This window comes from Neodiprion virginianus, chromosome 1 (genome assembly GCF_021901495.1).
Source record: "Neodiprion virginianus isolate iyNeoVirg1 chromosome 1, iyNeoVirg1.1, whole genome shotgun sequence".
NCBI lineage: Eukaryota > Metazoa > Arthropoda > Insecta > Hymenoptera > Diprionidae > Neodiprion > Neodiprion virginianus.
In genome coordinates this window covers 16,459,223-16,481,754 of record NC_060877.1, presented here as the reverse complement: position 1 = coordinate 16,481,754, position 22,532 = coordinate 16,459,223, and the positions used below count along the sequence as shown (strand labels likewise).

General features: G+C 41.1%; 1 protein-coding gene and 1 long non-coding RNA gene across 4 annotated transcripts; both read left to right on the top strand.

The window, feature by feature from the left end:
* Positions 1 to 4,087: 4,087 nt before the first annotated feature.
* On the top strand, positions 4,088 to 19,152 carry LOC124309964 (uncharacterized). Of its 3 annotated transcripts, none has more exons than XR_006909578.1 (3): positions 4,088 to 4,296; positions 12,102 to 12,110; positions 19,142 to 19,152. It is a non-coding gene; the product is annotated as an uncharacterized LOC124309964 (long non-coding RNA). The 3 variants fall into 3 exon arrangements; XR_006909618.1 differs by lacking the exon at positions 12,102 to 12,110 and adding an exon at positions 9,485 to 9,488; XR_006909617.1 differs by lacking the exons at positions 4,088 to 4,296; positions 12,102 to 12,110 and adding exons at positions 4,423 to 4,665; positions 9,485 to 9,488.
* Positions 19,153 to 19,643: 491 nt separating this feature from the next.
* Positions 19,644 to 21,859, top strand: LOC124304556 (uncharacterized). The gene is made up of 3 exons (XM_046762942.1): positions 19,644 to 19,838; positions 20,150 to 20,251; positions 20,939 to 21,859. The coding sequence occupies exons 1-3, from the start codon at positions 19,644 to 19,646 to the stop codon at positions 21,857 to 21,859; spliced, it is 1,218 nt and encodes a 405-aa protein (XP_046618898.1).
* The last annotated feature ends 673 nt before the right edge of the window (positions 21,860 to 22,532 follow it).

Genomic DNA, 22,532 nt, shown 5'->3' with positions numbered 1-22,532 from the left:
TTTGCCGCAAGCTCGTCCGACGCATAGTTTTTGAATTATAAGCGATAGCCTTAGGCCAATCAGAGTGCGCCATTTCATCTGGATTTGCCGCCACGGAAATTGCTGTTTTGTTCGTCTGGGTGAATTATTATTATTCGTTCACGAATTAAATATCGGCACCTCCCCTCTCTCCCTGTTGTATCCCTTCTCGAGCGCTGACCTCGGTATTGTTGCCGCGGCACACGCTGCCGGCTGCACACACACGGACGCACACTCGTGTGTGTGAAACATAAGCGAATGCCCAGCTACACAATACTACGAAACACACATCTACGAGTGAAAATAAAAATAAATCTCGAAATAAATCAGCGGGTTTAAGATTTAATGTTACAAAACACTCCCAATCATCGATGTATGCATAAAACTAGAGATTTTAGATGATTGGTATGCCGTTAGGGTTCATAATTACTCATTCAATCAATCTGGCTTGAGATCTTCAGAATTATGCTTTCCGAACATTTTTTGTGTCTTTGCAACATAATTTTTCCACTAGTTTTATATTCATCATTGACATCTGATTTTTCAATAATGCGAGGGAAAAACAACTCGCTGAATTGACGTCTCAATAGGTTTGTAAATCAATTACGATTCACCTGAGTTGACACAAAATAACTGAATAAATGAGAATTCACTGAATCACTAAAAATGATAACCGAAATCATGAGAATTATTTGAGATATAACTGAATTAGGAAGAGTTGTAATGAGTCAAGTTACTTTGAATAACTTTAGATTCGTGCCAAAATTTTATGTTTAGAGAGAAAAATAATCAAATTCAAATAAAAAAGTAATTTTAAATCAAGAAGAAGGAAATTCCCAAATACCTGAATTCAAATGAAGCAATTTCAATTTCATAAATCTATCTAAATTTGAGGAAAAATAATGATTATTATTTGGAATAGAAAAATGAAGTCGAATTACCTGAATAAATTCAATTAATTCAACTCAAAAAAATATGGTGTCATTCAAATTCCTAGTTATTTCCTCGTCGATTCAATGTGGGTCTGGAGTGGCAAGTAACGTTGAAATGTTGAGAATGAAAACTAAGGGCTTGGGCCAGCCCCAAATATAATTACATTTATGTGAAAAATTGTCAAACTCAAGTCTAAAAATCTAAAAAAATATATATTGCGAGTGTGAATACAAAATAAAATTTACGAGTGTTTTCGATTTTTCCAAAAAAAAATATTGACTGGGGTAACTACCCCCGAACACTGTTTATCTTGCGCGTATGCACAAAATCGTCGAATTCAAGTCTGAAAATCTGAAAAAATATACAATGCGTATGAGCACGATGGAAATACGACATATATTTGGATTTTTCCGCAAAAAAATATTGCAGGGGGTAACAACCCTTGAACGCTGTTCATCTTGCGCTTACGTGCAAAATGATCCAATTGAAATCCAAAAATTTAAAAAATGTGTGTTGCGTATGTGCACAAAAGAAAATTTACGTATTTCTGGATTTTATCGAAAAAAAATATTGGACGGAACTACCCTGACATACTGCAGATGCTTTTCTCCTCCGATAGCCAAAGTTCTTCCTGAATGCACTTTCAGCTGGAATCCGCTTTAATTGGAATTGTACACATTTTGAATTTCATAATTTTCTATATCGTGTTCAAAATGAACCACAAATTCATCTGCTTTTACTTTCAACCATTCAGCAACTTCTGAACATTCTGTTCAATGTTGCGAAAGTCGAGAGCGCCGCGCCACGGACAAAGTAGTATTTGAATAACATGGCGACGAGCACAACGTGTCCCGCGTCGCTTTTTCATTTTTCAGTTTGTATTTTTTAAAAAAAGTTAATATCAAAGTGTTTAAATCAGTCTTATGAATTCCCACATCGACCTAATATTCCAAGCCAAAACATTATGGTCCTTCGAGCCGGATTTATACGAAATTTTTAATCGCAACATTTAAGATGAAGTATCGAGAATCACGAGTCTGTTGTCACATCAACACAGTTGTCGATCGTGACATACACCGATACATCACTGTCATCGAGGGATACGCATTCAGTGTGCATTACTTACTTTTTATCTTTTTCTTTTGTAAGTTAAAAAAGATTCAAGACGACGGAGGCGGCATTGGCGGCACCAAAAAAAGATCGCCGTATTATCAAAGGTCAGGTTACGCGCATTCAAAATTTCTTCGCAGGTTTTGAAGCCAAGGCAATCAACCTAGAAGAAGTTGACACGAGACAGCAAAAACTTAAAGAATTATGGGATTCGTACGAAAAAATTCAGTCAAAAATCGAGGATACCGACGGCCTCGACGAAAACGAATAGCTAAGAGAGCGTGAAGCTTTCGCGACGTCCTACTATCGAGCTACAGCTGCAGCGAAACGCATCTTAGCACCACCTCTGATTGCAAACAATCCGAGTGCAAGGAATCGACTACCAGCACACGACGAAGCGGAACAACCGAGCATATCTAACATTAAGTTACCATCGTTAAATCTTCCAAAGTTTGATGGCAGCTACGCCCAGTGGTTGTCATTTTACGATGCGTTTCAAGCACTTACCGATGAGTGCACGTCTTTGTCTGATATCCAAAATTTTTACTACTTACGATCCTCGCTCCAAGGAGCTGACAGTCAGGTTATAAATTCTTTGTTGACGAGATAATCACACAGTAGAAAAATGCATGGCAGGCGGTTGTAAGCGATGCAGTCGAAAGCACACGTTGCTCCATTTTGACGGGGCTCGTTCAAAAAACAACGATGATCAACCGTCGGTCGAAAGGCTTAGCTCGAACAATTGCGGTAATTCTTCAAAAAATCAATTGAATGAAACAGCTTTATCGTGATACGCAATTAAGAGTAGACCGCAAGTACTGCTGTCAACGGCTCGGGTTAAAATTTACGATGAGGCAGGAAACCCGCATGTATGTGGGGCTCTCTTGGACTCGGGTTCTCAATCATATCTTATCACGAAAGAGCTGTGCGAAAACTGCAGCTGATGAAACACGAAACAAACATTTCGCTCTGCGGAGTTAGCTTGAATAGCTCGAGAGTCACAGAATCAGTTCACGCCATGATCAAATCCAGAGTAAACGAATTCAAGACAAAACTACCCTTTTTGGTCTTGGACCAAATCACAGAGCGGCTACCTTTTTCGAGACTCGATGTTAAGCAAATCACACTGCCGAAAAACCTCATCTTGGCCGATGCATCTTTCCACACTCCAGGACGAATAGATCTCCTTCTCGGAGCTGGCGTCTTCTGGGGACTGTTGTGTGTGGGGCAAGTTCGAATCTTAAACAGTCAGTTGATACTCCAAAAAACGGAATTGAATTATTTCAGGTAATGTTCCACTCAAGGAAACGAAAGCTGCGATCACACAACCCGTAGTTTGCGGATTTGCTTCCGACCAAGAACTCGAGCTGCAGGTTGAACGATTTTGGAAAATCGAGGAGTACACACTAATCAAAGAATATTCGAAGGAAGAACGAATATGCAAGGAAGAATTCAAAACGACACATCAAAGAGATTAAAGTGGACGATTTACATTCAGTCTCTCCTTTCGTCAGGGCATCGAGCAGCTAAGAGAGTCACGTAATACGGCAGTCAAACGGCTACAAGCAGTTAATCGAAGATTAGATCGTGAACTGAAGTGAAAGATGCAGTATACAGCCTTTTCGGACGAATATCTCGCATTGGGGCACATGACCGAAGTTCGTGATGCTGAGAATCAAAACGAGAAATTCTGTCATTGTATCCCACATCACGCAGTTCTAAAGGAGTTAAGCGCCACGACGAAACTGCGAGTAGTTTTTGATGCTTCGTGTAAAACCTCGATGAATACATCGCTAAACGACATTCTGCGATTCAGCCCAACTATACAACAGGATCTCTTTTCGATCGTCGCTCGGTCTCGAAACCACCAGTACTTTATCACGGTCGATATAACCAAAATGTACCGGCAAATCGATTTGCAACAGGACCAACGCAATCTCCAAAGAATCCTATGGCAATCAGATCCACAGGATCCGATCAAAGAGTATAAACTTAAGGGAGCTTTCCAGTGTGAAATTTTCAAAAAATCGATTTTTTTTTTTGTTTTATCGAATAGTATACACTCTTCCGAATATTCCCTGAAATTTGCATGCCGAAATTCAGATTATTTCGGTTACTGTACAGCATTTCTTGGAAGAAGGCAACGGAGCGCTACAGCTGCCCGTGCGACCGTTATTTCTATTGTCTCGTTCCTACCTGCACGTACATGAACTTGGCTCGCCAATTGTCGAAAATGTGAATTCGGACTATTGCATAATTTGCCGTTAATTAGCCGTAAATTAGTCGCGTGACTTATTTTTTTGTCGCACTCAATTTTCAAAAAAAAAGCGGATGGCGTGCTAAATTCTTGAAAATCAATCAATCACTGTGTGTGGCAACTAGCCCCAAAGCACGTATTCTGCGGCAAGCAGATAGTAGAAATCGCTACGCAGTGTGCTGTGTGCACCTTCAATGAAGGTTACGACCCAATTTTGAAAATTTTGGAGACGATGGGATGCACGATAGGGCCGAGCGCCGCAGATTTTGCCGCTAAGTACAAGAATGCGCGCATCACCCAAGCAAACCGCCGGGCGTCCCTGGATAGCAAAGAGGCGAGGACAGCTCGTCAGACTGAACAATCCATTGAGCACGATCTTTTCGAAGAAGCATAAGGGATATTGTATGGACCTGGCATCGCTGATTGACCGTAAGTAAACGATTTACTTATAATTCCCTCACTTGAAACTTTGAACGCGTTTTTCTCGAAACAGCATTTTTCAAAACGGTGTCCAACTTGGAGGGCAGAGTTTTAAAGCTATCGAGTTGAATTTTTTACACAATATTCTTAACGTCATTGTTTATCGTGCTATGGAAGCTTTTTTTTTTCGACATCTTCCTATTTTTTTGTAAAAAAAACTGCCAAGAAAAATGCTTAAATCGATACTTTTTGTTCAAACCAGCGTCATTTTTGCAAAAAAAAAAAAAATGAAGAGAAAAGCCTCCATAGCACGAAAGCCAATTATATACCGATCAATAATCTTTTTGTGTTTTTTGTTTCAGATCAAAATTGTGACCCCCAACGTGGACACCACATCCAAGTGCATTTTCTGCAACAATTGTTTCATCATTTTTATAGATATTAATTAATAAATAAATCGATCTTTAAAAAATTGTTTTGCATTCTTCAATACCCAATTAATATACAAAAAAAACCAGACCGATTAGATTATTTTTTCTTTTAAAAAAAAAATCGCGAAAAACAGCGATTTTTCGGGCTGTCACACTGGAAAGCTCCCTTAATACAGTCACGTATGGATTAGCAACGGCAACGTTTCTAGCGATTCGGTGTTTGCATCAATTGGCGTACGAATATGCAGACGAACATCCGGTCATCTGTGACATAATTCGAAATGATTTTTATGTAGATGATTTACTCACTGAAGCGGACACTATTGATCAAGCTCAATTAATCAAACGAGAGGTGAGTAGAATGTTGCTCACCGGAAGATTTCCTTCACGAAAATGGAACTCAAACACACCGGAAATTATCGACGAGCAATCTGACAATCGACCAGGCGCTGATCGCTCAATCGGTAAAGAAGTTAAAACGTTAGGCTTGTATTGGAATCCCGCAGCCGACGCATTTCGATACAAGGTCAGCGTATCGGTACCAATAAACGAGCCACCAAGAGAAACCTCCTTTCTTTGATCTCACAGATATATGATCCATTGGGATTTGTTGGTCCAGCTTGCATTACGGCTAAAAGCATTTTTCAACATCTCCGGAGGCAAAAAATCGGTTGGGCTGAAGCACTTCCCGCTGATTTACACATGATGTGGATCCAGTATTACACTTATCTCACCACAATTACGAACATCTTTATTCCACAAGCATAGTATGCGCCAACCCCACGAGAATCGAGCTCCATGGATTCTGCGATGCCTCGGAGAGCGCTTGTGAAGCATGTGTTTTCATAAAATCGATCACAATTGACGGGAAACATGCAGTGAAGCAACATTCAGTGAAATCGAGAGTAGCACCATTCAAAGTTGTTACTCTTCCCAGGCTCGAATTGTGTGGAGCGTTGTTACTCGCTCAATTCACTTGCAAGGTTACCGAGGCATTGACATTGTCGATCAACTAAGAGAACTATTGGTCAGATTCCCGGGTAACTTTGGCTTGGATCGCAGGAGAGCCGGTTCAATGGAAAACCTTTATGGCAAACAGAGTAGCGAACATTCAACAGTTAACGAACAAGGATCGGTGGCACCACGTTAGCTCTGGAGACAATTCTGCCGGTGTTATCTCACGTGGTATAAGCCCAGAGAAATTTGAACATTCTTAACTGTGGTGAAATGGCCTGGTATGGCTCTCAGGACCAATCGAGGAACATGTTTATGACGAACAGCTACCCGACAAAGAGATAAAAACCATGATTTTTACGGAAAGCGTTGGATCCATACCTATTCTCAAGATTGTTGTCAAGGATTTTGATTTATAGAGCGATATTCATCGTTACCGAAACTCAAACGAATACCTGCATACTGTCTACGGTTTATCGATAGCACAGGAGAGAGGACAAACAACGAAACTAAATACAGAACAAGCACGGCTGTACAGGATATTATCACACCCAGCGTTCGAGAATTGAATCGCTCGATGACGGGCATTCTGAAACTCAGTCAATCTCAAGACTTTTCTCGTAAAATTCAAGATCTATCGGCCGAACGTAATGTCCACGCAAGCAGCAAACTAGCTTCGCTCAATCCGTTTATCGACGATGTTGAACTTATGCGTGGGGGGACGTATGCGACATGCACCCTTGCCTTACGCACGACGTTGTCTCGGCGTATTAGCCTCCAAAAAACCTATGATTACTCTTATATTACAAGAAGAACATTTGAGAGACCTGCATGCAGGTACACAGGCCCTTTTGAGCGCTTTAGGCAAATAATATTTGGTTATTTGTACGCGATCTACGGTTTGCAGAGTTCTTCATACCTGTTTCCATCCAATTATCCGCTAAAAGCCCGTGCCAATTGATGGGAAACTTGACAGAAGTCCGCGTAACGCCTAGTAAAGCATTTCTGAATATAGGGGTCGATTACGGCGGACCGTTTTCTGTTAAAGTATCAAGAAACAAAACTGCCAAGGTTTATCTATGTTCATTTATACCGGGACAATTCTTGAAACTATACATATAACGTGCATGCGCCAAACAATTTATTCTCATTGGTCGGTGAAATCGCGCCGCGGTGATGTTTTCATCTGCTGAGCAAGGCGCCAACGTACACAAAATGAAACAAAAGCTGTAATTCTCTCGCGCGTAAAGCCGTGGATTGAGGTTATGCTGCTGTTTATTTTTACGTAGCGTGAATTGTCTAAGAAGAATAGTATCGTTCAGCAATACCGTGGTTGATTTCGGAAGATATTCAACCGACGTAATAAAGAATTTAACGGAAAAGCAAATATCAAATGATACAGAAATTGGGTGTTATTTATTGAAAGAAGAAATCTGAAATTCAACGTGAAATGTCATTAACAAGTGGGAGTCTGGACAAACAGAGGTAGGTAAGTAAAAACAATGTTTATTGTGAACAGATTCTTTATTTACATAAAATTAAAAATAAATGAATGGTTGAGACTCAGTAGAAGGTATTTCCAGAGTAGATTCGTTACGGCGCAGTGCTCCAGAAGTCAGTAATTAGTGCCGATGAACATGAAATAAATAAAAGAAATGAGTAACCAGGAATAAAGAAATTATTCATCTTAAACACGAAGCTTAGGAGGACAAAGAGTAGCAATTAACAGAAAACGTACCCGACGCAATACTCACAAAAACCCTCGCCGCCATCATTGATTAGTTGACAAAGTTTTTGCAGCTCCATTGTACAACAATCAATGTTCCGTTAACAAAGAGGGTTCACCAGATATCCAAGAATAAAAAGAGAAAAAGAACAACAGTTAATATTACGGTGTAAATCATGCTATTAATGAAAAATTAGGAAAAAAAACAATAACTTACAAGACAATCGTCCGATAACACTGGGAGACCAATCTCTACTCTTCTGATCACCCCTCGTCTGGCCATTGGTTGCCTTTCAAAAAGTGCTCAAAATGCCCTCCAGCAGCTGCAGCGCAGTAACCGAGCCAGTCGTAGAAGGCATTTGTCGTGTTGGATATGATATCCGGAGACAGGTTCTGCAAGGTCTTCAATCCTACCTTGGGCATACAGAACATTTTTCAAATGGCCCCACAAGCCGTAGTCCAAGGGAGCGAGATCAGGTGAACGGGCTGGCTACTCGACCTCCGGGCTTGCCCTACCAATTCAGCGTCCAGGGAATTGTTGGTCGAGGTAATCACGCACCGCACGTGTAAAGTGCGGTGGGGCTCCATCCTGCTGAAACCAAACAGGTTCGCCCTAAACACAGAAAATGATACGTTACTTGTAGTGAGCGTAAAATTATTCATTTTAAAATCATACGCACTCTGCTAATAATAACGCCAGCTCTACTCCTTGTGAATCTCCATGTACCGCAATTATTTCTGCATTTCATGTTAGCATTATCTAGAGCAAAAAAAATCCCATTTTGAGATTGAAAATGGAACCTGAAACAGAGTTATTCAGTAGCACGAATTCAAAAAACCAAGAATTTTATAATGGTTTCCGCAACAAAGGGACTCTTTCCAAATATCCTTGTTAGAAGGTGATGTTCGGAGGACCATAAACAAGATATTATATCAGATTACATTATTTGGAAAAAAAACTTCATAAACTTCGTTAAAAATTAGATATTCATTTATTTTGATGGAACAAGGAACACAATCTTGAATCCGATAAGTCAAGATCCTCGTAATAATGTTCTGACATTACTCTAAAACATGATTGTCCTTGAAGCTAATTGTGACATTGAGGCGCATTTTGAGAAACTTATTTTCAACTTGTGTCACAGGATGTGATTTACGTTCCTGAGTTCTACGCTTTTGATTAGATTTTCTTTGTTTCGAACCGCACTAACATAAAATACAGAAATCATTTTAATAAATCTAATATTACTTGAATTTTCAATTTGAGTATTAGGTTCCCTTCATTTATCTAATCGAACATCATTGAAAATTTGTGAAATAAATTCTGATAATCATTAGGAAATTTTAAATAGTAGTAGCAATAATTTGTTAATCGGAAAAAATACATTGACTATCGACTATTCGTAAATTTTGTTGAACTATTTTCAAGAAAAAAGAGATTCACAGTTCCATTACAGATAGTGAAATATTTAAATTTCTTGAACGCTCGGTTTAATGTCTCATTTTCGAGAGTGATAAAATTCAATATTACCGCCTGAAATCACAAAAGAGTGAGAAAGTTGCTTAGTTGCTTGAAAGTGGCGATGATCTTTGTACGTCTGACAAATTGAATGGCCAGATAACAGTGAATATCAGAGATGTAATTATTTTGGCCGTATCACCTGTTGATAGATAAAAATTCCATTGTTATTTCTAATGTACGAAATAATGAAAATGATTAAATAAAGTGTTCGCACTTACCTGCTGCGTTTCTTCCAAGCACCCAACATTTAAACAGATTTCTCATTTTAGTCGAATAAAGTCAATTTTCAAAGAGCATTAGCATCAACTTTCCGAGTCACCATCTCGAGTGTTTGAGATTCTAACCTCAAAAATTCGTATGAACTACAACGCCGCCAGAAATAGAATTTGACAGCTGAAACTCGGAGTGGCCAGCCTGCCCGACCAGCCGATAAAACTCGCGCATGCGCATTATATGTATAGTTTCAAGAGATTGTCCCGGTATGTCTGGCGACACGCGTAGTACATTTGAAGTTGGCGACCGATCTCACAAGGAAACGTTTTCAGGTGTCCCCCTCTGATTTCGATGAAACTCTGGTATGTTATAGAGGGTCAAAATCGATGACATACGTATTTTTTTTTATCGGCCCAAACTCATTTTAAAGGAGTGAAACACCCCTCCAAAGTTGACCACCTCCCAAGATGATTTTTCTGTTTTGCATACAAGGAGGGGATTTTGATAACTAATAATGATAGCAATAAATACCTTGTCAAAAGTGATGAAAAACACACTTCGAATATTCTCAAGAACTCTTTATTTTAGGCGTAAACTTATATATACAAAGTTCATTTTTTACATTAGAAAGAAGATGTTCATCAGAGCTCAATAAATCCAACAGCACTGTGAAGAGCATGCAAGAATACAGAATACGTGCTTTCGATTTTTTCCCAAAAACTGAATTCTTATCGACTTTTTTCCCAATATTGCGGATTATGTCTAGTATTTAGCCATGAATCATTGAATAACATTGTTTGAGGCTCGCATTCATTCTGGCATCGCTCTCTTATCATTTTACTGTTTTATCATTTTTTTTCAAGAAACGTGAATATTTTTCATTTCAAGCAGACTATCAACTACTCGAAAATTCGATGTGTGTCATATGTAAACAAGTCATATCTCTACTTGAATTAATTCTATGGAAGCCGGTATCAAGTCCACCAAAACGCATTTGAAACAAGTTTTCGGCAATGCCTTACTAACTTTCGAGGAATTCTATACAGTCCTTACAGAAATCAAATCGTGTCTCAACTCGAGACAAATCTTGCCGATGTCAAGTGATCCTAACGATTTCACCGCTCTCACGCCCGGCCATTTATTGATGAGTTCGCCATTAACAGCGATACCTTAGTCAGATTTTCAAGACATTGCTTCAAATCGAGTAACTCGTGAGTAGTACAGATATAAGAGTTCTAACCCAAAAAATGACGGCGTACCGGCCCCCTTCTTCCCCCCTACCTTACCGGCAGTCGGTATGTTACCCCCACGATGGTATGCCTTACCCATGATATTGTTGTCGGCTGTTAACATGCATGACGTCACCAGTATTTCTGCTCGATTTTGCCGTCTGACGAGCAGCCATTGTGATAGCAAACATTTTGATTTTCGCTTAGTCGGATGAGCAGCCATTTTGATTTTTTCACCGTCATCCGTAAACTTTCACATTCATAGTTTGCGCCCAGGGCGAAAATAATATTTTCCACATACTCCAAATACATTCTGTTGTGTTAATTGACCAGATGACAAAGGGGGTACAAAGCTTGGACCTCTTACTACCACACCTCAAAATTCTTGCGATTAATCGACACGTATTAACTCAACGCATCCAATGCAGACTTATCAGTCTCACACGATACGTGCAAGTCGAAAGTTCATCAAAGTTCTGCATATATCAGCGTCAAAGTTATGGCCGCTGAAACATACTCAAATCTCGTCAAAATGATGGAGAATACTCACAATTTGTTGGGCGAGCTGCATCCTGAGCATGCGATTGACGACATCTTCCAGCACTGGATTGGCGTTGGAATGGAAAACCTCCAATTGTTGCGTGATGTTTCCAAGCGTCCGAGAACGAGTGTGGGTGCGAAACTCCAAATTCAGCACGCAATTAAGCTCGTACAATCCTGGATAGCAAAGATTCAGCAACAACTGCGGCAGCAACAGCAGCAGCAGCAGCACGCCGTAGTGATGAGTGCTAATATCGGCAGTCCTGTGAGCGTACAGTGGGACGACGTCGATAGTGCTTTCGCCAACCGGATCCGAACGGGATTTGTCACTAATCTCGGGCATAAGATTTTGAAAGCCTTTTTGGATGACGCGCGGCGGGTCATCGTTGAACGATTGAGGCTGGTACTGCGCAAGGAGGGTAATGTAAAGGTCAGTCTCACATTATCGTGCAAATTTGAAAACATAAAGCACGAGGGGATCGCGGAAGAAGTGAATAGCTTTAACGCCTCCAACATCACGATCCTCACCTTGAGCGATATGGACGGTTGGTTCACGCACGCGGGGAACAATCTACTTGTGAAGGTTGAGGATTTTGAACAAAGCGATTCTGGGTGGGGCATGATCGAGATCCTCAATACTGCCGTGAACATCAACCGGTACCAGCCTCTCGCTGCGGGGCTTTCGACATTGGTTGAGCTACCCGAGGATATTCAGCGGAAGAGAGCGGTGGGAACGTGAAAACCGAAGATGAAAGATGTCTTCTCTGGTCCATCACTGGAGCCCGCTACCCGGCCAACACCCACACCGATAGGACTAGCCATTATCATCGCTTTATATCCAAGTGAGACTGTACAGGTATCAAATTCCCTGCTACTCTACATGGTGTGAAAAAGCTTGAGAGATTGAATAATCTGCGAATCAATGTATATGGGATAGAGTCTCAAACTCTTTCACATCATGAAAAATCGAATGACAGCATTATCGTGCCAATTTACTTGAGTGATCATTTCAGTACCACGAACATTGACACGATTCATCTTCCAATGTTGAGAGTCATCCAGAAAATGATATGGCTCGCGAGTTAACATCGAAGATTTCACTTTGCTTGGATTAAAGATCTTTCACGACTAGTGAGCGAACAATTGTCTGATCATAATGGTCTATTGTTTTTATGTGACAGATGTTTGTGTCACTTTAGTGTAAAACATTCCTACGACAATCATCGTCAAGATTACATTATGTTAAATGGGGTGCGCATTGAATTTCCCGAGTCTGAAGATTTAGCATTTTTAAATTTTCAAAACAAAGGTACCGTCCCGTTTGTCGTTTACGCCGATCTCGAATGTATATTAGAGTCTACACCGGTTGATCAATTCAAATTTCAATTTCAAGAGTATATCCCGCACAGTGTAGCATACTATGTACATTGCGCGTACGATGGGACTTTATCGGAGTTCCACAGTAAACGCGTCGTCGATTGCATAGATTGGTTCATGCAGCAGATTAAAGATTTATTGATTCAAGTAGAGTCACGGATCAAAAACATAATTCCGATGAAGTCTCTTACCTAAGTGCAAGACGATCGTCACATGCGAGCAAAGAATTGCTATATTTGCAAAAAGCCGTTTACCCCTGAGGAGAATAAGTGTCACGATCACTGCTACTTCACGGGTAAATACCGTGGTCCTGCTCATAATCGGTGTGATTTGAATTTCAGAGAGACGCACACAATTCCGATAGTTTTCGACAATTTATCCGGTTACGATTCTCACTTTTCAATTGAATCCCTCGCGTCAACTTTTCTCGGTAAAATTACACTGCTACCCATAAATAAGGAAAAATACATATCCTTCACGAAACGCGTTGATGGGACAATGATGTACTTGAGATTCGTCGATTCGTTTCGATTTATGGCTAGCAGCATCGATAAACTTTACAAATATTTAAACGATGCCGACAAGCACATAACACGTAAATTTTATAATAATCCCGCACAGTTTAGCTTGATGACCCGCAAAGGCGTTTTTCCCTATGAATACGTCGATTGTTGGGGGAAACGCGATGAACCGCGATTACCTGCAAAGAAGCATTTCTACTCGCACCTCTGCGATGCAAATATTTCAGACGCCGATGAGGAGCACGCTAAAAATGTTTGGGGTAAATTTCATTTAGAGTCATTGGGGGCTGTTCAGATTTATATTGAAAGACTGATGTTCTTTTGCTTGCCGATATTTCCGAAAATTTCCGCGCTAGCTGCTACAAAACATACGATTAAGATCCGTTGCACTACTACACTGCACCGGGACTTGCTTTTGACGCGATGCTCGAGCATACTCTTGTAAATTTGCAACTTTTCGACAACTCTGAAATGGTGTTATTTATTGAAAGAACCATTCGAGGCGGCGTAGCACAATGTTCTAATCGACACGCTCGGGCCAATAATAGATTCATGGGAAAAGATTTTGAACCTAGTAACGTGGAATCGTATCCCACGTATTTTGACGTAAATAATCTGTGCGGTGCAGCTATGAGCGTGCATTTACCGATCGGATCTTTCGAGTAGGAGTATCAGCACATCGTTATAACAAACCATCAGGACGATTCGCCGACCGGTTACTTTCCGGAGGTAGATTTGGACTATCCTGTAGAGCTCCACGAGGATCAGAAAGACTTGCCTCTTTGTCCCGAGCATTTTACTCCTCCAGGTGGTAAAAACGCCAAACTCGCGACCACCCTCCACCCCAAAACAAAGTATATATTGCACTATAGAAATTTGAAGCAGTGTTTGAGTTTAGGATTGAAAGTAACCAAAGTGCATAGAGTATCAAAGTTTGCACAATCTCCATGGCTCGAACCTTACATCACGCTCAACACGGACATGCGCAAGCGGTCTAGGAATGAATTTGAGAAAAACTTTTACAAACTCACGAATAACGCTGTGTTTGGCAAGACTATGGAGAAGGTGCGAAATCATAAAGATGTAAAATTGGTCGCAAAATGGGAGGGAGGAGGTGGTGCGAAAGCGCTGATTGCCAGGGAAAACTTTCACAGCTGCACCGTATTTGGCGCTGATATGGTTATCATTGAAATGAATCGTGTCAAAGTTCACTTCGCTAAACCTATTTACGTCAGCGCATCGATTCTAGATCTGTCAATAATCATTCTCCATGATTTCCATTATAATTATATTAAAACCAACTTTTCGAACAGCGAGGTTAAATTCTTGTATAACGACACAGACAGCCTCATTTATCAATTCAACGTATCGAACACCTACGATATCATCAAACGTGATGTGAATACAATGTTTGATACCTCTGACTATTCGCCCGACAACGTGTATGGTATCTCTCGTAAAAATAAGAAATGACTACGGTTAATGGAGGATGAAAATAACGGTAAAATTATGACAGAGTTTGTGGGACTGCGAGCAAAGCTGTACACATTTACTACGATGGGCAAGGATGGGAAAAAGTGAGTAAGCGTGCCAAGGATGTAAAAAATGCTTCGAAAAATAGCATCACGTTTGATGATTATAGGCGCTGTCTGATGGCTTATCAAGAGTTGACCCTCCCCCAGAGTTTAATACGAAGTGAAAAACATGAAGTAAGCACGATCGTACAAAAAAAATTGGCTTTGAGTTGGCAAGATGACAAGCTGCAATCGATACCTGGACAGACCGACACCCTACCTTGGGGGTTCGTCCCAGCGCCCCAATAGCTATAGGATAAAACTGTAGACTTAGAATCATTGTAAATATTTGCGTTTGACGCCTCGGACGATCCGTCATCAGGCGGAAACGATATTGACTGGATTTGAAAATGTGAATTCATATACCTAAGAATTATTTATTCATTCATTAATAACATTTTGAGAAATTATTTATTCTTATTCGAATAACACCAGAAAAATTTTCAGAAAGTGAAAAAAAAGTTCTCTGAAAAGGAAACAAACATTTTCCAAGAAATAAAATGTGTAATAATCGTATGAAAAAATTGCAGATTATTATTACTTTTATTCTCATCATTATTATCATTTTTATAGTAACGAGTATGGCACATGTGCGTACACAGGAGATGAAAAATAAAAAAACAGGAGATAAATGTAGAAATATTTGTATATTTAAATCTTTTATTGTAATTCGGAAAATCCATAGAAATTATGTTACATGCCTATTTCATTCATCCAGCTATTGTGCGAACTATCGAAACCCAACCACTTCACATAGACCTGATTCCCCCGATTGCGTAATACTTTCTCGACAAGGTAGCCATCGGGGTATTTTACTTTGCCGAGCTCCCCCTCGTAGAAGCCTCCATCGATGGGATGATCTTGATAATCGGTAAGTTTGTACGTCCGTGGATTGGTATTTTTCACCTCATTTACGGTGAATATTTCTGTCGTCCAATTGGGTGTATAGCCTTTTCCAAATACATTCTTGTACTTGCTGATTCGAACTCGATCGCCCACACTGAATTCCCGCGCCCGATCACTTCGTTTGATTTGTCGAGGCTTGTACACGCTACAATACAGCTGTTTTTCATTCTCCGTGCTAACATCCACCGGTTTCATTCGAATCGTGCGATGTCTGGTGTTGTTGTAGGACTTCATTCAATCATCCAAAATATTAATCCACTCGTACGATCCTTGAGAGGAAACCGCTTCCACATTTTATTTCCCAATGTTCGATTAAAATGTTTGAATATCGACGCCTTTGAGTTGCTAAATGTCGAATACATGTTGATATTGTGATGCTTCACGAGGGCTTTGAATTCGCTGTTGTAAAATTCTTTGCTTTGATCAACATGTAGATGTGTAGGTATACGGCTCTGGGCCAGTACAGATTTCATGGGAGCAGTCACATCTTTCCCACTCTTGGACTTTATCGGCACCGCCCACACGTACTTGGAAAATATATCGATGATTGTTAGTAGGTATTTGTATTCCTTGTTGCACGAGCTGTATGCGGTCATATCGACGAGATCAGCTTGCCAGGTCTGATCCTGTTTGCGTAAATCTACGAATCGGCGCGGATAGTTGCGTCGAGCCTGTCTGTGAAGGTCAGCAGCTATTACAGTCTTCATTGTTCCCAACTCTTCACCTTCAAATTTTCCGAATTGTCATTCAGCCACTCTGGTTCCTCGATCGATACTAATTCCCTGCTGGCTTGTTCCTGCACAGGTGTTGCTTGAACCCCAATATGTTTGATGCGACTCAACGTGTTTTCTACGATTTTGTTATGCATGCGTAGCTGTTTCAACTCTTGCTGTGATTATGCGCAAAACTCTCAAGATTTGATTGAAAAGTATCCACAATATCCACAGCCATAGACTGTAAAGCGGTATTGAGAACTTTTGAGGAAACAGCATCGGTGCAGTGCCGCGGATCAGCTATGGTATACAATCGTTTACCATCAAAATCATATTGATTGTCGTTGGTGGTTTCGAATCCAACACCAGGAGGCCCCCAAATAAATTTTTTACCTCCACCACGCTCCGAGTGTCGTCCAAATATGTCTATACTCATCACTGGATGGTCACTGAATAAATGGTGATTCTACGTTCATCCGCCGCTAATAAACGATTCCAGCCTCGCGCAACTCCTAAATAATGGAGACTATTTAATTAGAATGGCTGGTATTGCCTACAGCCTGTGACGCCATAAGCAGCCGGCGACAATCTACAATTTCATTTGGATCATCCCAGTAGACGTAATCAACATCTTGACTATCCTTTCGTGCAATCTTATAGTTGGGTAAGCCTTTACCCGATTTTTTCAGCGAGCTGACGTGTTGTGCGATGAAATTTCTATATTTTGCGGTTTTTGAATCATCTCGAAGGCTTTCATCGGCTTGGTAACGTTTTCGATGCGCGGTTGTCGTCGTTACAATTTTTATGTATTCATTCTTGTCCGCGTCATTTACAATCGATGCGTCGGGTCATTTTTTAAACAATAATTCAAGTAATCCTGGTGTTCTCTCATAAATTTCATCTCCCACATTGATCAGATTATCAGTAAAATTGATGGGCGTATTACCAATCATCATACCGTTTGTCAACTTTCAAATACCGTATGTGGTATCCAAATCCCTCTTTTCGTTCGAGCTGAAAATTTTCAAATATCGCGCCGTGGAATCCGTTGTTTTTTTTCACCGGTGTACTTGTAGTAGAAATTTCACCAAACTTCAGTGTTTCATCATTTGCATCCATGAAATTCCCCTCGTCCATATCCTCATCCTCCTCATCATCATCATCATCCCCGGTACTCTCGTTATCTTTTTCTTCTTCTTTTTTCATTGTAACATCCGATAGTTCCATTCTAATTTCTTGTTTAATATGCTAGTGCTGCAGCACCTTTGAGGTATTCAACAATTCCTGCAACGGTGTTACTAAAGGCTTGAATACCTCGCCCATAACCTGCTCGGTCCTGTCCTTGTCCAACTTGAGCATCTTGTGCTTCCGACGTATGACATCGCATGCTTTCGCTATCTCACTCAAGGTACCGCTATGTTCACGAATCTTGGCACTATCCATGTTGCCGGCCCGATTGTTACAATGAAACTGTGGAAGTTTATCATAGTTAATGCTTATAAAGCAGTCAAACCCTTTCCTATATCCACTCCCATTGATTTAGATATCCTTGTCAACTCCGGTAAAACTGTAATTGTCGTCATTCCAGCATGCCGAGCACAAGCCTCTGAATTGCTGATACGTCATGTCTGCGTTCACATGATCGTTGTGGTTATGTTTCAGATTCATATCATTCTGCCGAAATAGCACCAATCAGCTTGCATTGCCACGTACTAAGTGTTTTGGAATGCGCGCATACGTTTGACTCAGATAAAAGCTATCGATATCGCGATGCCTGCGCATGCTGAAGTATGCTCTGATATTATCTTGCATTTCACAGGCCACATCCTTAAAAATCATAATAGAGTTGGGGTGAGCATGTTCCCGGTTTGACAACCTCGTCATTCTCACGAAACGGGAAATAACCCTCACCCTGCACGGGTTCAAGTGACTTTTGCAAAATTGATACTTTGGCTGGATGAGAGATTTCGAATAGACGTAGACATTTTCGAACCGCAATCCATTGCTGTGCGTGATGAGTGAGAGAAGAGCGTTAGTTGTACCACAATTCAATGCCCCGCAAAAAATTGCTCTCACGGTATTTGGCAGCAATTTTCCATGTCATTTTTCTATCATCCGTTTTCCGCATCGAACCATTTTATTGAAACTTGCGATAAGTAGTTTATCGGGCTGATCTTGAAATCTCGTGATGCTACGTTAGCATGACAACGAGAACTAAAATGACAGTATATAAATTCCCCCTTTTATAGAAGTCACGTTAGTTGTTGCCCGACTATGAGGACGTGCACACGGGAGAAACGCGGTGGTGGTTTGTTGAATAAAATCGTCAATCATCTCCCAGTTGAATTGCACGTACCAGGGTATCAGTACTGCAGACCTGGAACGAAATCAACCAAGAGGTTCGCTCGTGGTGATTTGGGGATCAATCCGCTGGATACAGCGTGCGAAGACCACGACATTGCATACGCAAAGAATCGCGATATTGCAGCGAGAAATCTTGCCGACAAAGCGCTTGCTGAGAAGGCGTTGAATCGCGTCTAGGCCAAGGACGCTAGTGTGGGTGAAAAGGCGGTAGCCTGGGGAGTCACCAACACCATGGAAGCCAAATCTAAACTCGGAATGGGCTTAGCTGCGAAGCGGTCGAAACTTGAAGTGGCTGCAAAGAAGAAATCTAGAACAGGTGGGAAGAGTAAACAGCGGAAGAGAACGGTGAATCTCAAATCTATCATCACAGCAGCAAAGGTCGCCATGCTACTGGGTTATAAAGCCGTTGAGTCGTCGTTGGCGGGTGCTCGTGCGGCTGCGCGTGGGACTGGGAAGAATGCTCGTATGCCTCGCGTTATACCTGTGCCTGATAAAATTGGCGGCATCCTGCCGTTTCTCATTCCAATCCTGGCCGGTCGAAGCGCTACTGGGGCTCTTGCGGGTGGTGCTGCGGGTATAGCTAAGGCTGTCAACAAAGCTAGTGTCAACAAACATCAGTTGAAAGAGGCCAAACGGCACAATGCACCAATGGAGGCGATTGCTTTGGGTAAGGGATTATACCTGCGACCCTACCGCAGCGGAATGGGCCTGTACTTACGTCCGGCTAAAAACTGCTCTCACCAGCATGGATTTACTCAAATATGCTAGAAATATGAAAATTTCGCATTTTCGCGGTGTTTTCATGCCGAACGATTTGCCTAAATCGGGTGCGAAAATGCGAGAATCTGCAATTATTAATCTTGACGATAGAAGCGGCCCAGGGACACATTGGGTTGCGTACAAGCAAAATGGTGGCCATGTTGCGTATTCCGATAGTTTCGGTGATTTGAAACCGCCTCAGGAGCTGATGAGGTATCTCGGTGTTGGTAGCATTGAATACAATCATAAGAGGTATCAGGAATATGATACTGTGATTTGCGGGCACTTATGCCTTAAATTTCTCAGCGAACAGTTATAAAAGGACAAGTGTCACATGAGCAAGCATTAGTCATATCGGAATCGTTAACACTAACACTGTCAGGCACATTCTCCGTGCTGGAGGCTCAATAGTTTCCCCCAATCGAGTTATCACCAGAGAAAAACTATGTTCTCGGACTCGTCGAGTTCCTTACATTCAATTCAATACCCAATATTTATAAGAAGTGTAATAAATTTCACCTGAAACGAGCGGACAACAGCAGAGAGAGCATCACAATACCCACGGGATGCTCTTAAATTCAGGATATTGAAAAATTTCTGCGTAAGGAGCTACACTCTGACATCACCCTCAGTCTGAGAGCTAACGACAACGAGCTGAACGGTGAAGTTACGTGCAATCATGTGGTATACTTTGAACCCAAAGATTTCGTCAGCCGATTATAGGGATTTGAAGCCGTTGATCTAGCACGAGACGTTACTCATAAATCTGAATTACCTGTGGCTATACTGAAGGTTAATACCTTACGCGTTGAGCGTAACATAACCGTTGGGGCGTACATAAACGAGCGTCGAGCTCACACGATTCATGACCTTTTTCCATCCGTTTCATCCGGATATAAGATTGTCGAAGTGCCTGCCAGCATTATTTACTTACCAATCGCGGTACTGTCGATACAGCATTTACAGCTGAGAATAGTCGAGCAAGACGACGAGTTAATGAATTTTCGTGACGAAACGATTACTGTGCGTTTACACGTGAAAACACTGAAATAATGGGGATCGTGTTCAAGACGAGAAAGTTGGATAAAAGTTATAAAAGGCAGACGTCATGGGCAAAATTCATCAGTCGCCCGACACCTCTGACTACGTTCACACCGCCCGCGAGACCAACATCTCCGTACGTTCGATTTCGCCAGAGCCTAGGTCTTCAATTACGTGGAAATTTTAGAAAATAAGAATTCGTGTTCGCTGTATCCCGCGTGCTTTACCATGGAAGAAATAATGAGAATACAGAAACCCGTGGTATTCGACTAATCGATTGCGCACTCTGAGATTCATGCTCATCAGCCGTTTACATCATCCACCTTCCAGAACAACGATGAAATCCATATTGTTGTTCAACATCAAGACTTGTGTCTACTGCTCAGTAAAAGCTTTTTACACATTCATGGAAAAATTACAAAGGTCGATGGTGTGAATGCGGTGACGACTATGAAATTGATCAGTATGGCTGTTTGCCATTTGTTTGCGGAAGTTTGCTACGAGTTGAACGGTATGGAGATTGATCGAAAGAAAAATGTTGGTATCACCAGCGTTATGAAGGGTCACTTATCCCTAACTCCCGGTCAGCAATATAGTCTGGAGAATACTGGTTGGTTGAGCGATGATGCCGAACTAACCGATGCTTCTGAAAATTTCGACGTTGTTCTACCGTTGAGTTGTATGCTGGCCTTCGTCGAAGATTATTGTCGTGTCATTGTCAATGATAAACACGAGTTGATTCTGACACGTTCCAACACCGATTTGAATGCGGTGATTCAGGCCCCGCCTATGGAAAACTTCAAAATTACCCTCAATAAAATCGAGTGGTTGCTAACCTACATTAACCTGGCCGATGAGCCGAAAATCCAGCTACTCAACTACATTGCCAAGGATCTGGCCATATCCATGAGTTTTCGTTCTTGGAAAACGTACGTGTATCTGATGCTCCCATCAACGACTAGGCATGTGTGGGCGGTTAAGACATCGACGCACTTGGAGAAGCCGAGATATGTCATTCCAGGATTTCAAACTGCACGAAAAAACGATCCGCAGAAAAATGCCAGTGAATTAGATCATTGTCGAATCAGAGATGTAAAACTCTTCCTCAACTCGCAGTGTTATCCCCACGGGAATATGAATCTTGATACATCCAATAATCAATACGCCATTCTCTACAACATGTATGTTCAATTTCAAACGGTCTACTACAACAAAAAGGCCGAACTTTGTTATCGAAGCATGAATTTATAAACCTAGCTCCCCTCATCGTTATTGATTTCTCGAAACAGAATGAATCGTTCAAAACTAGACCGGTGGATATTCGATTGGAATTTGACGCGAGCGTGGAATTTCCCGCAAACACCGCAGCCTTTTGCATGATCTTTCACTATCGTATTGTCGAGTACAACCCGATTAGTGGCACGGTTAAGAAATTAGTATAAGTCAATTTTGGGTTAGGATGTTTAATTATTATCATTATTTTGTAATCATCAAAAACATGTGTAAGCTTATTTGCTCAATTCAAAATACGATGATGTATCACCATTAGTTTGTATAAGCTGAAAACAGAATGTATTTGTTGATAAATAAAAAACATCTATTTAAAGCATCCAACCGTTATTATTTGAAAAGTTCACCCACCCGCCCTCATCATAAATCAATAAGTTGCCATCTTGCGGTGAGCATTGGAAACATCGCGCAGAGTCGCTCGATGGAATATCAATCAATCGATGATGTGGCGAAGGAGGCGCCACATACGACAAACCTGCGGCAACACACCCGGTAACACGAAACTGTCGGTAAGATCAGAGATAACAATTTCGCCGGTAAAATGTTAACCATCCAACAATAAAAAAAATTTTGAAATGTCGGCTCCTCCGACGGTGAAAAAATCAAAATGGCTGCTCATCCGGCGAAGCAAAAA

Excerpts from the sequence above, each read along its gene's own strand:
- LOC124304556 (XM_046762942.1), top strand. The coding sequence starts at position 19,644 with ATGCGAGAATCTGCAATTATTAATCTTGACGATAGAAGCGGCCCAGGG. Across the intron at positions 19,839-20,149 it reads GGTATCAGGAATATGATACT|GATATTGAAAAATTTCTGCG; the intron begins GTGATTTGCGGG and ends TCTTAAATTCAG. Across the intron at positions 20,252-20,938 it reads AAGTTACGTGCAATCATGTG|AACAACGATGAAATCCATAT; the intron begins GTATACTTTGAA and ends TCCACCTTCCAG.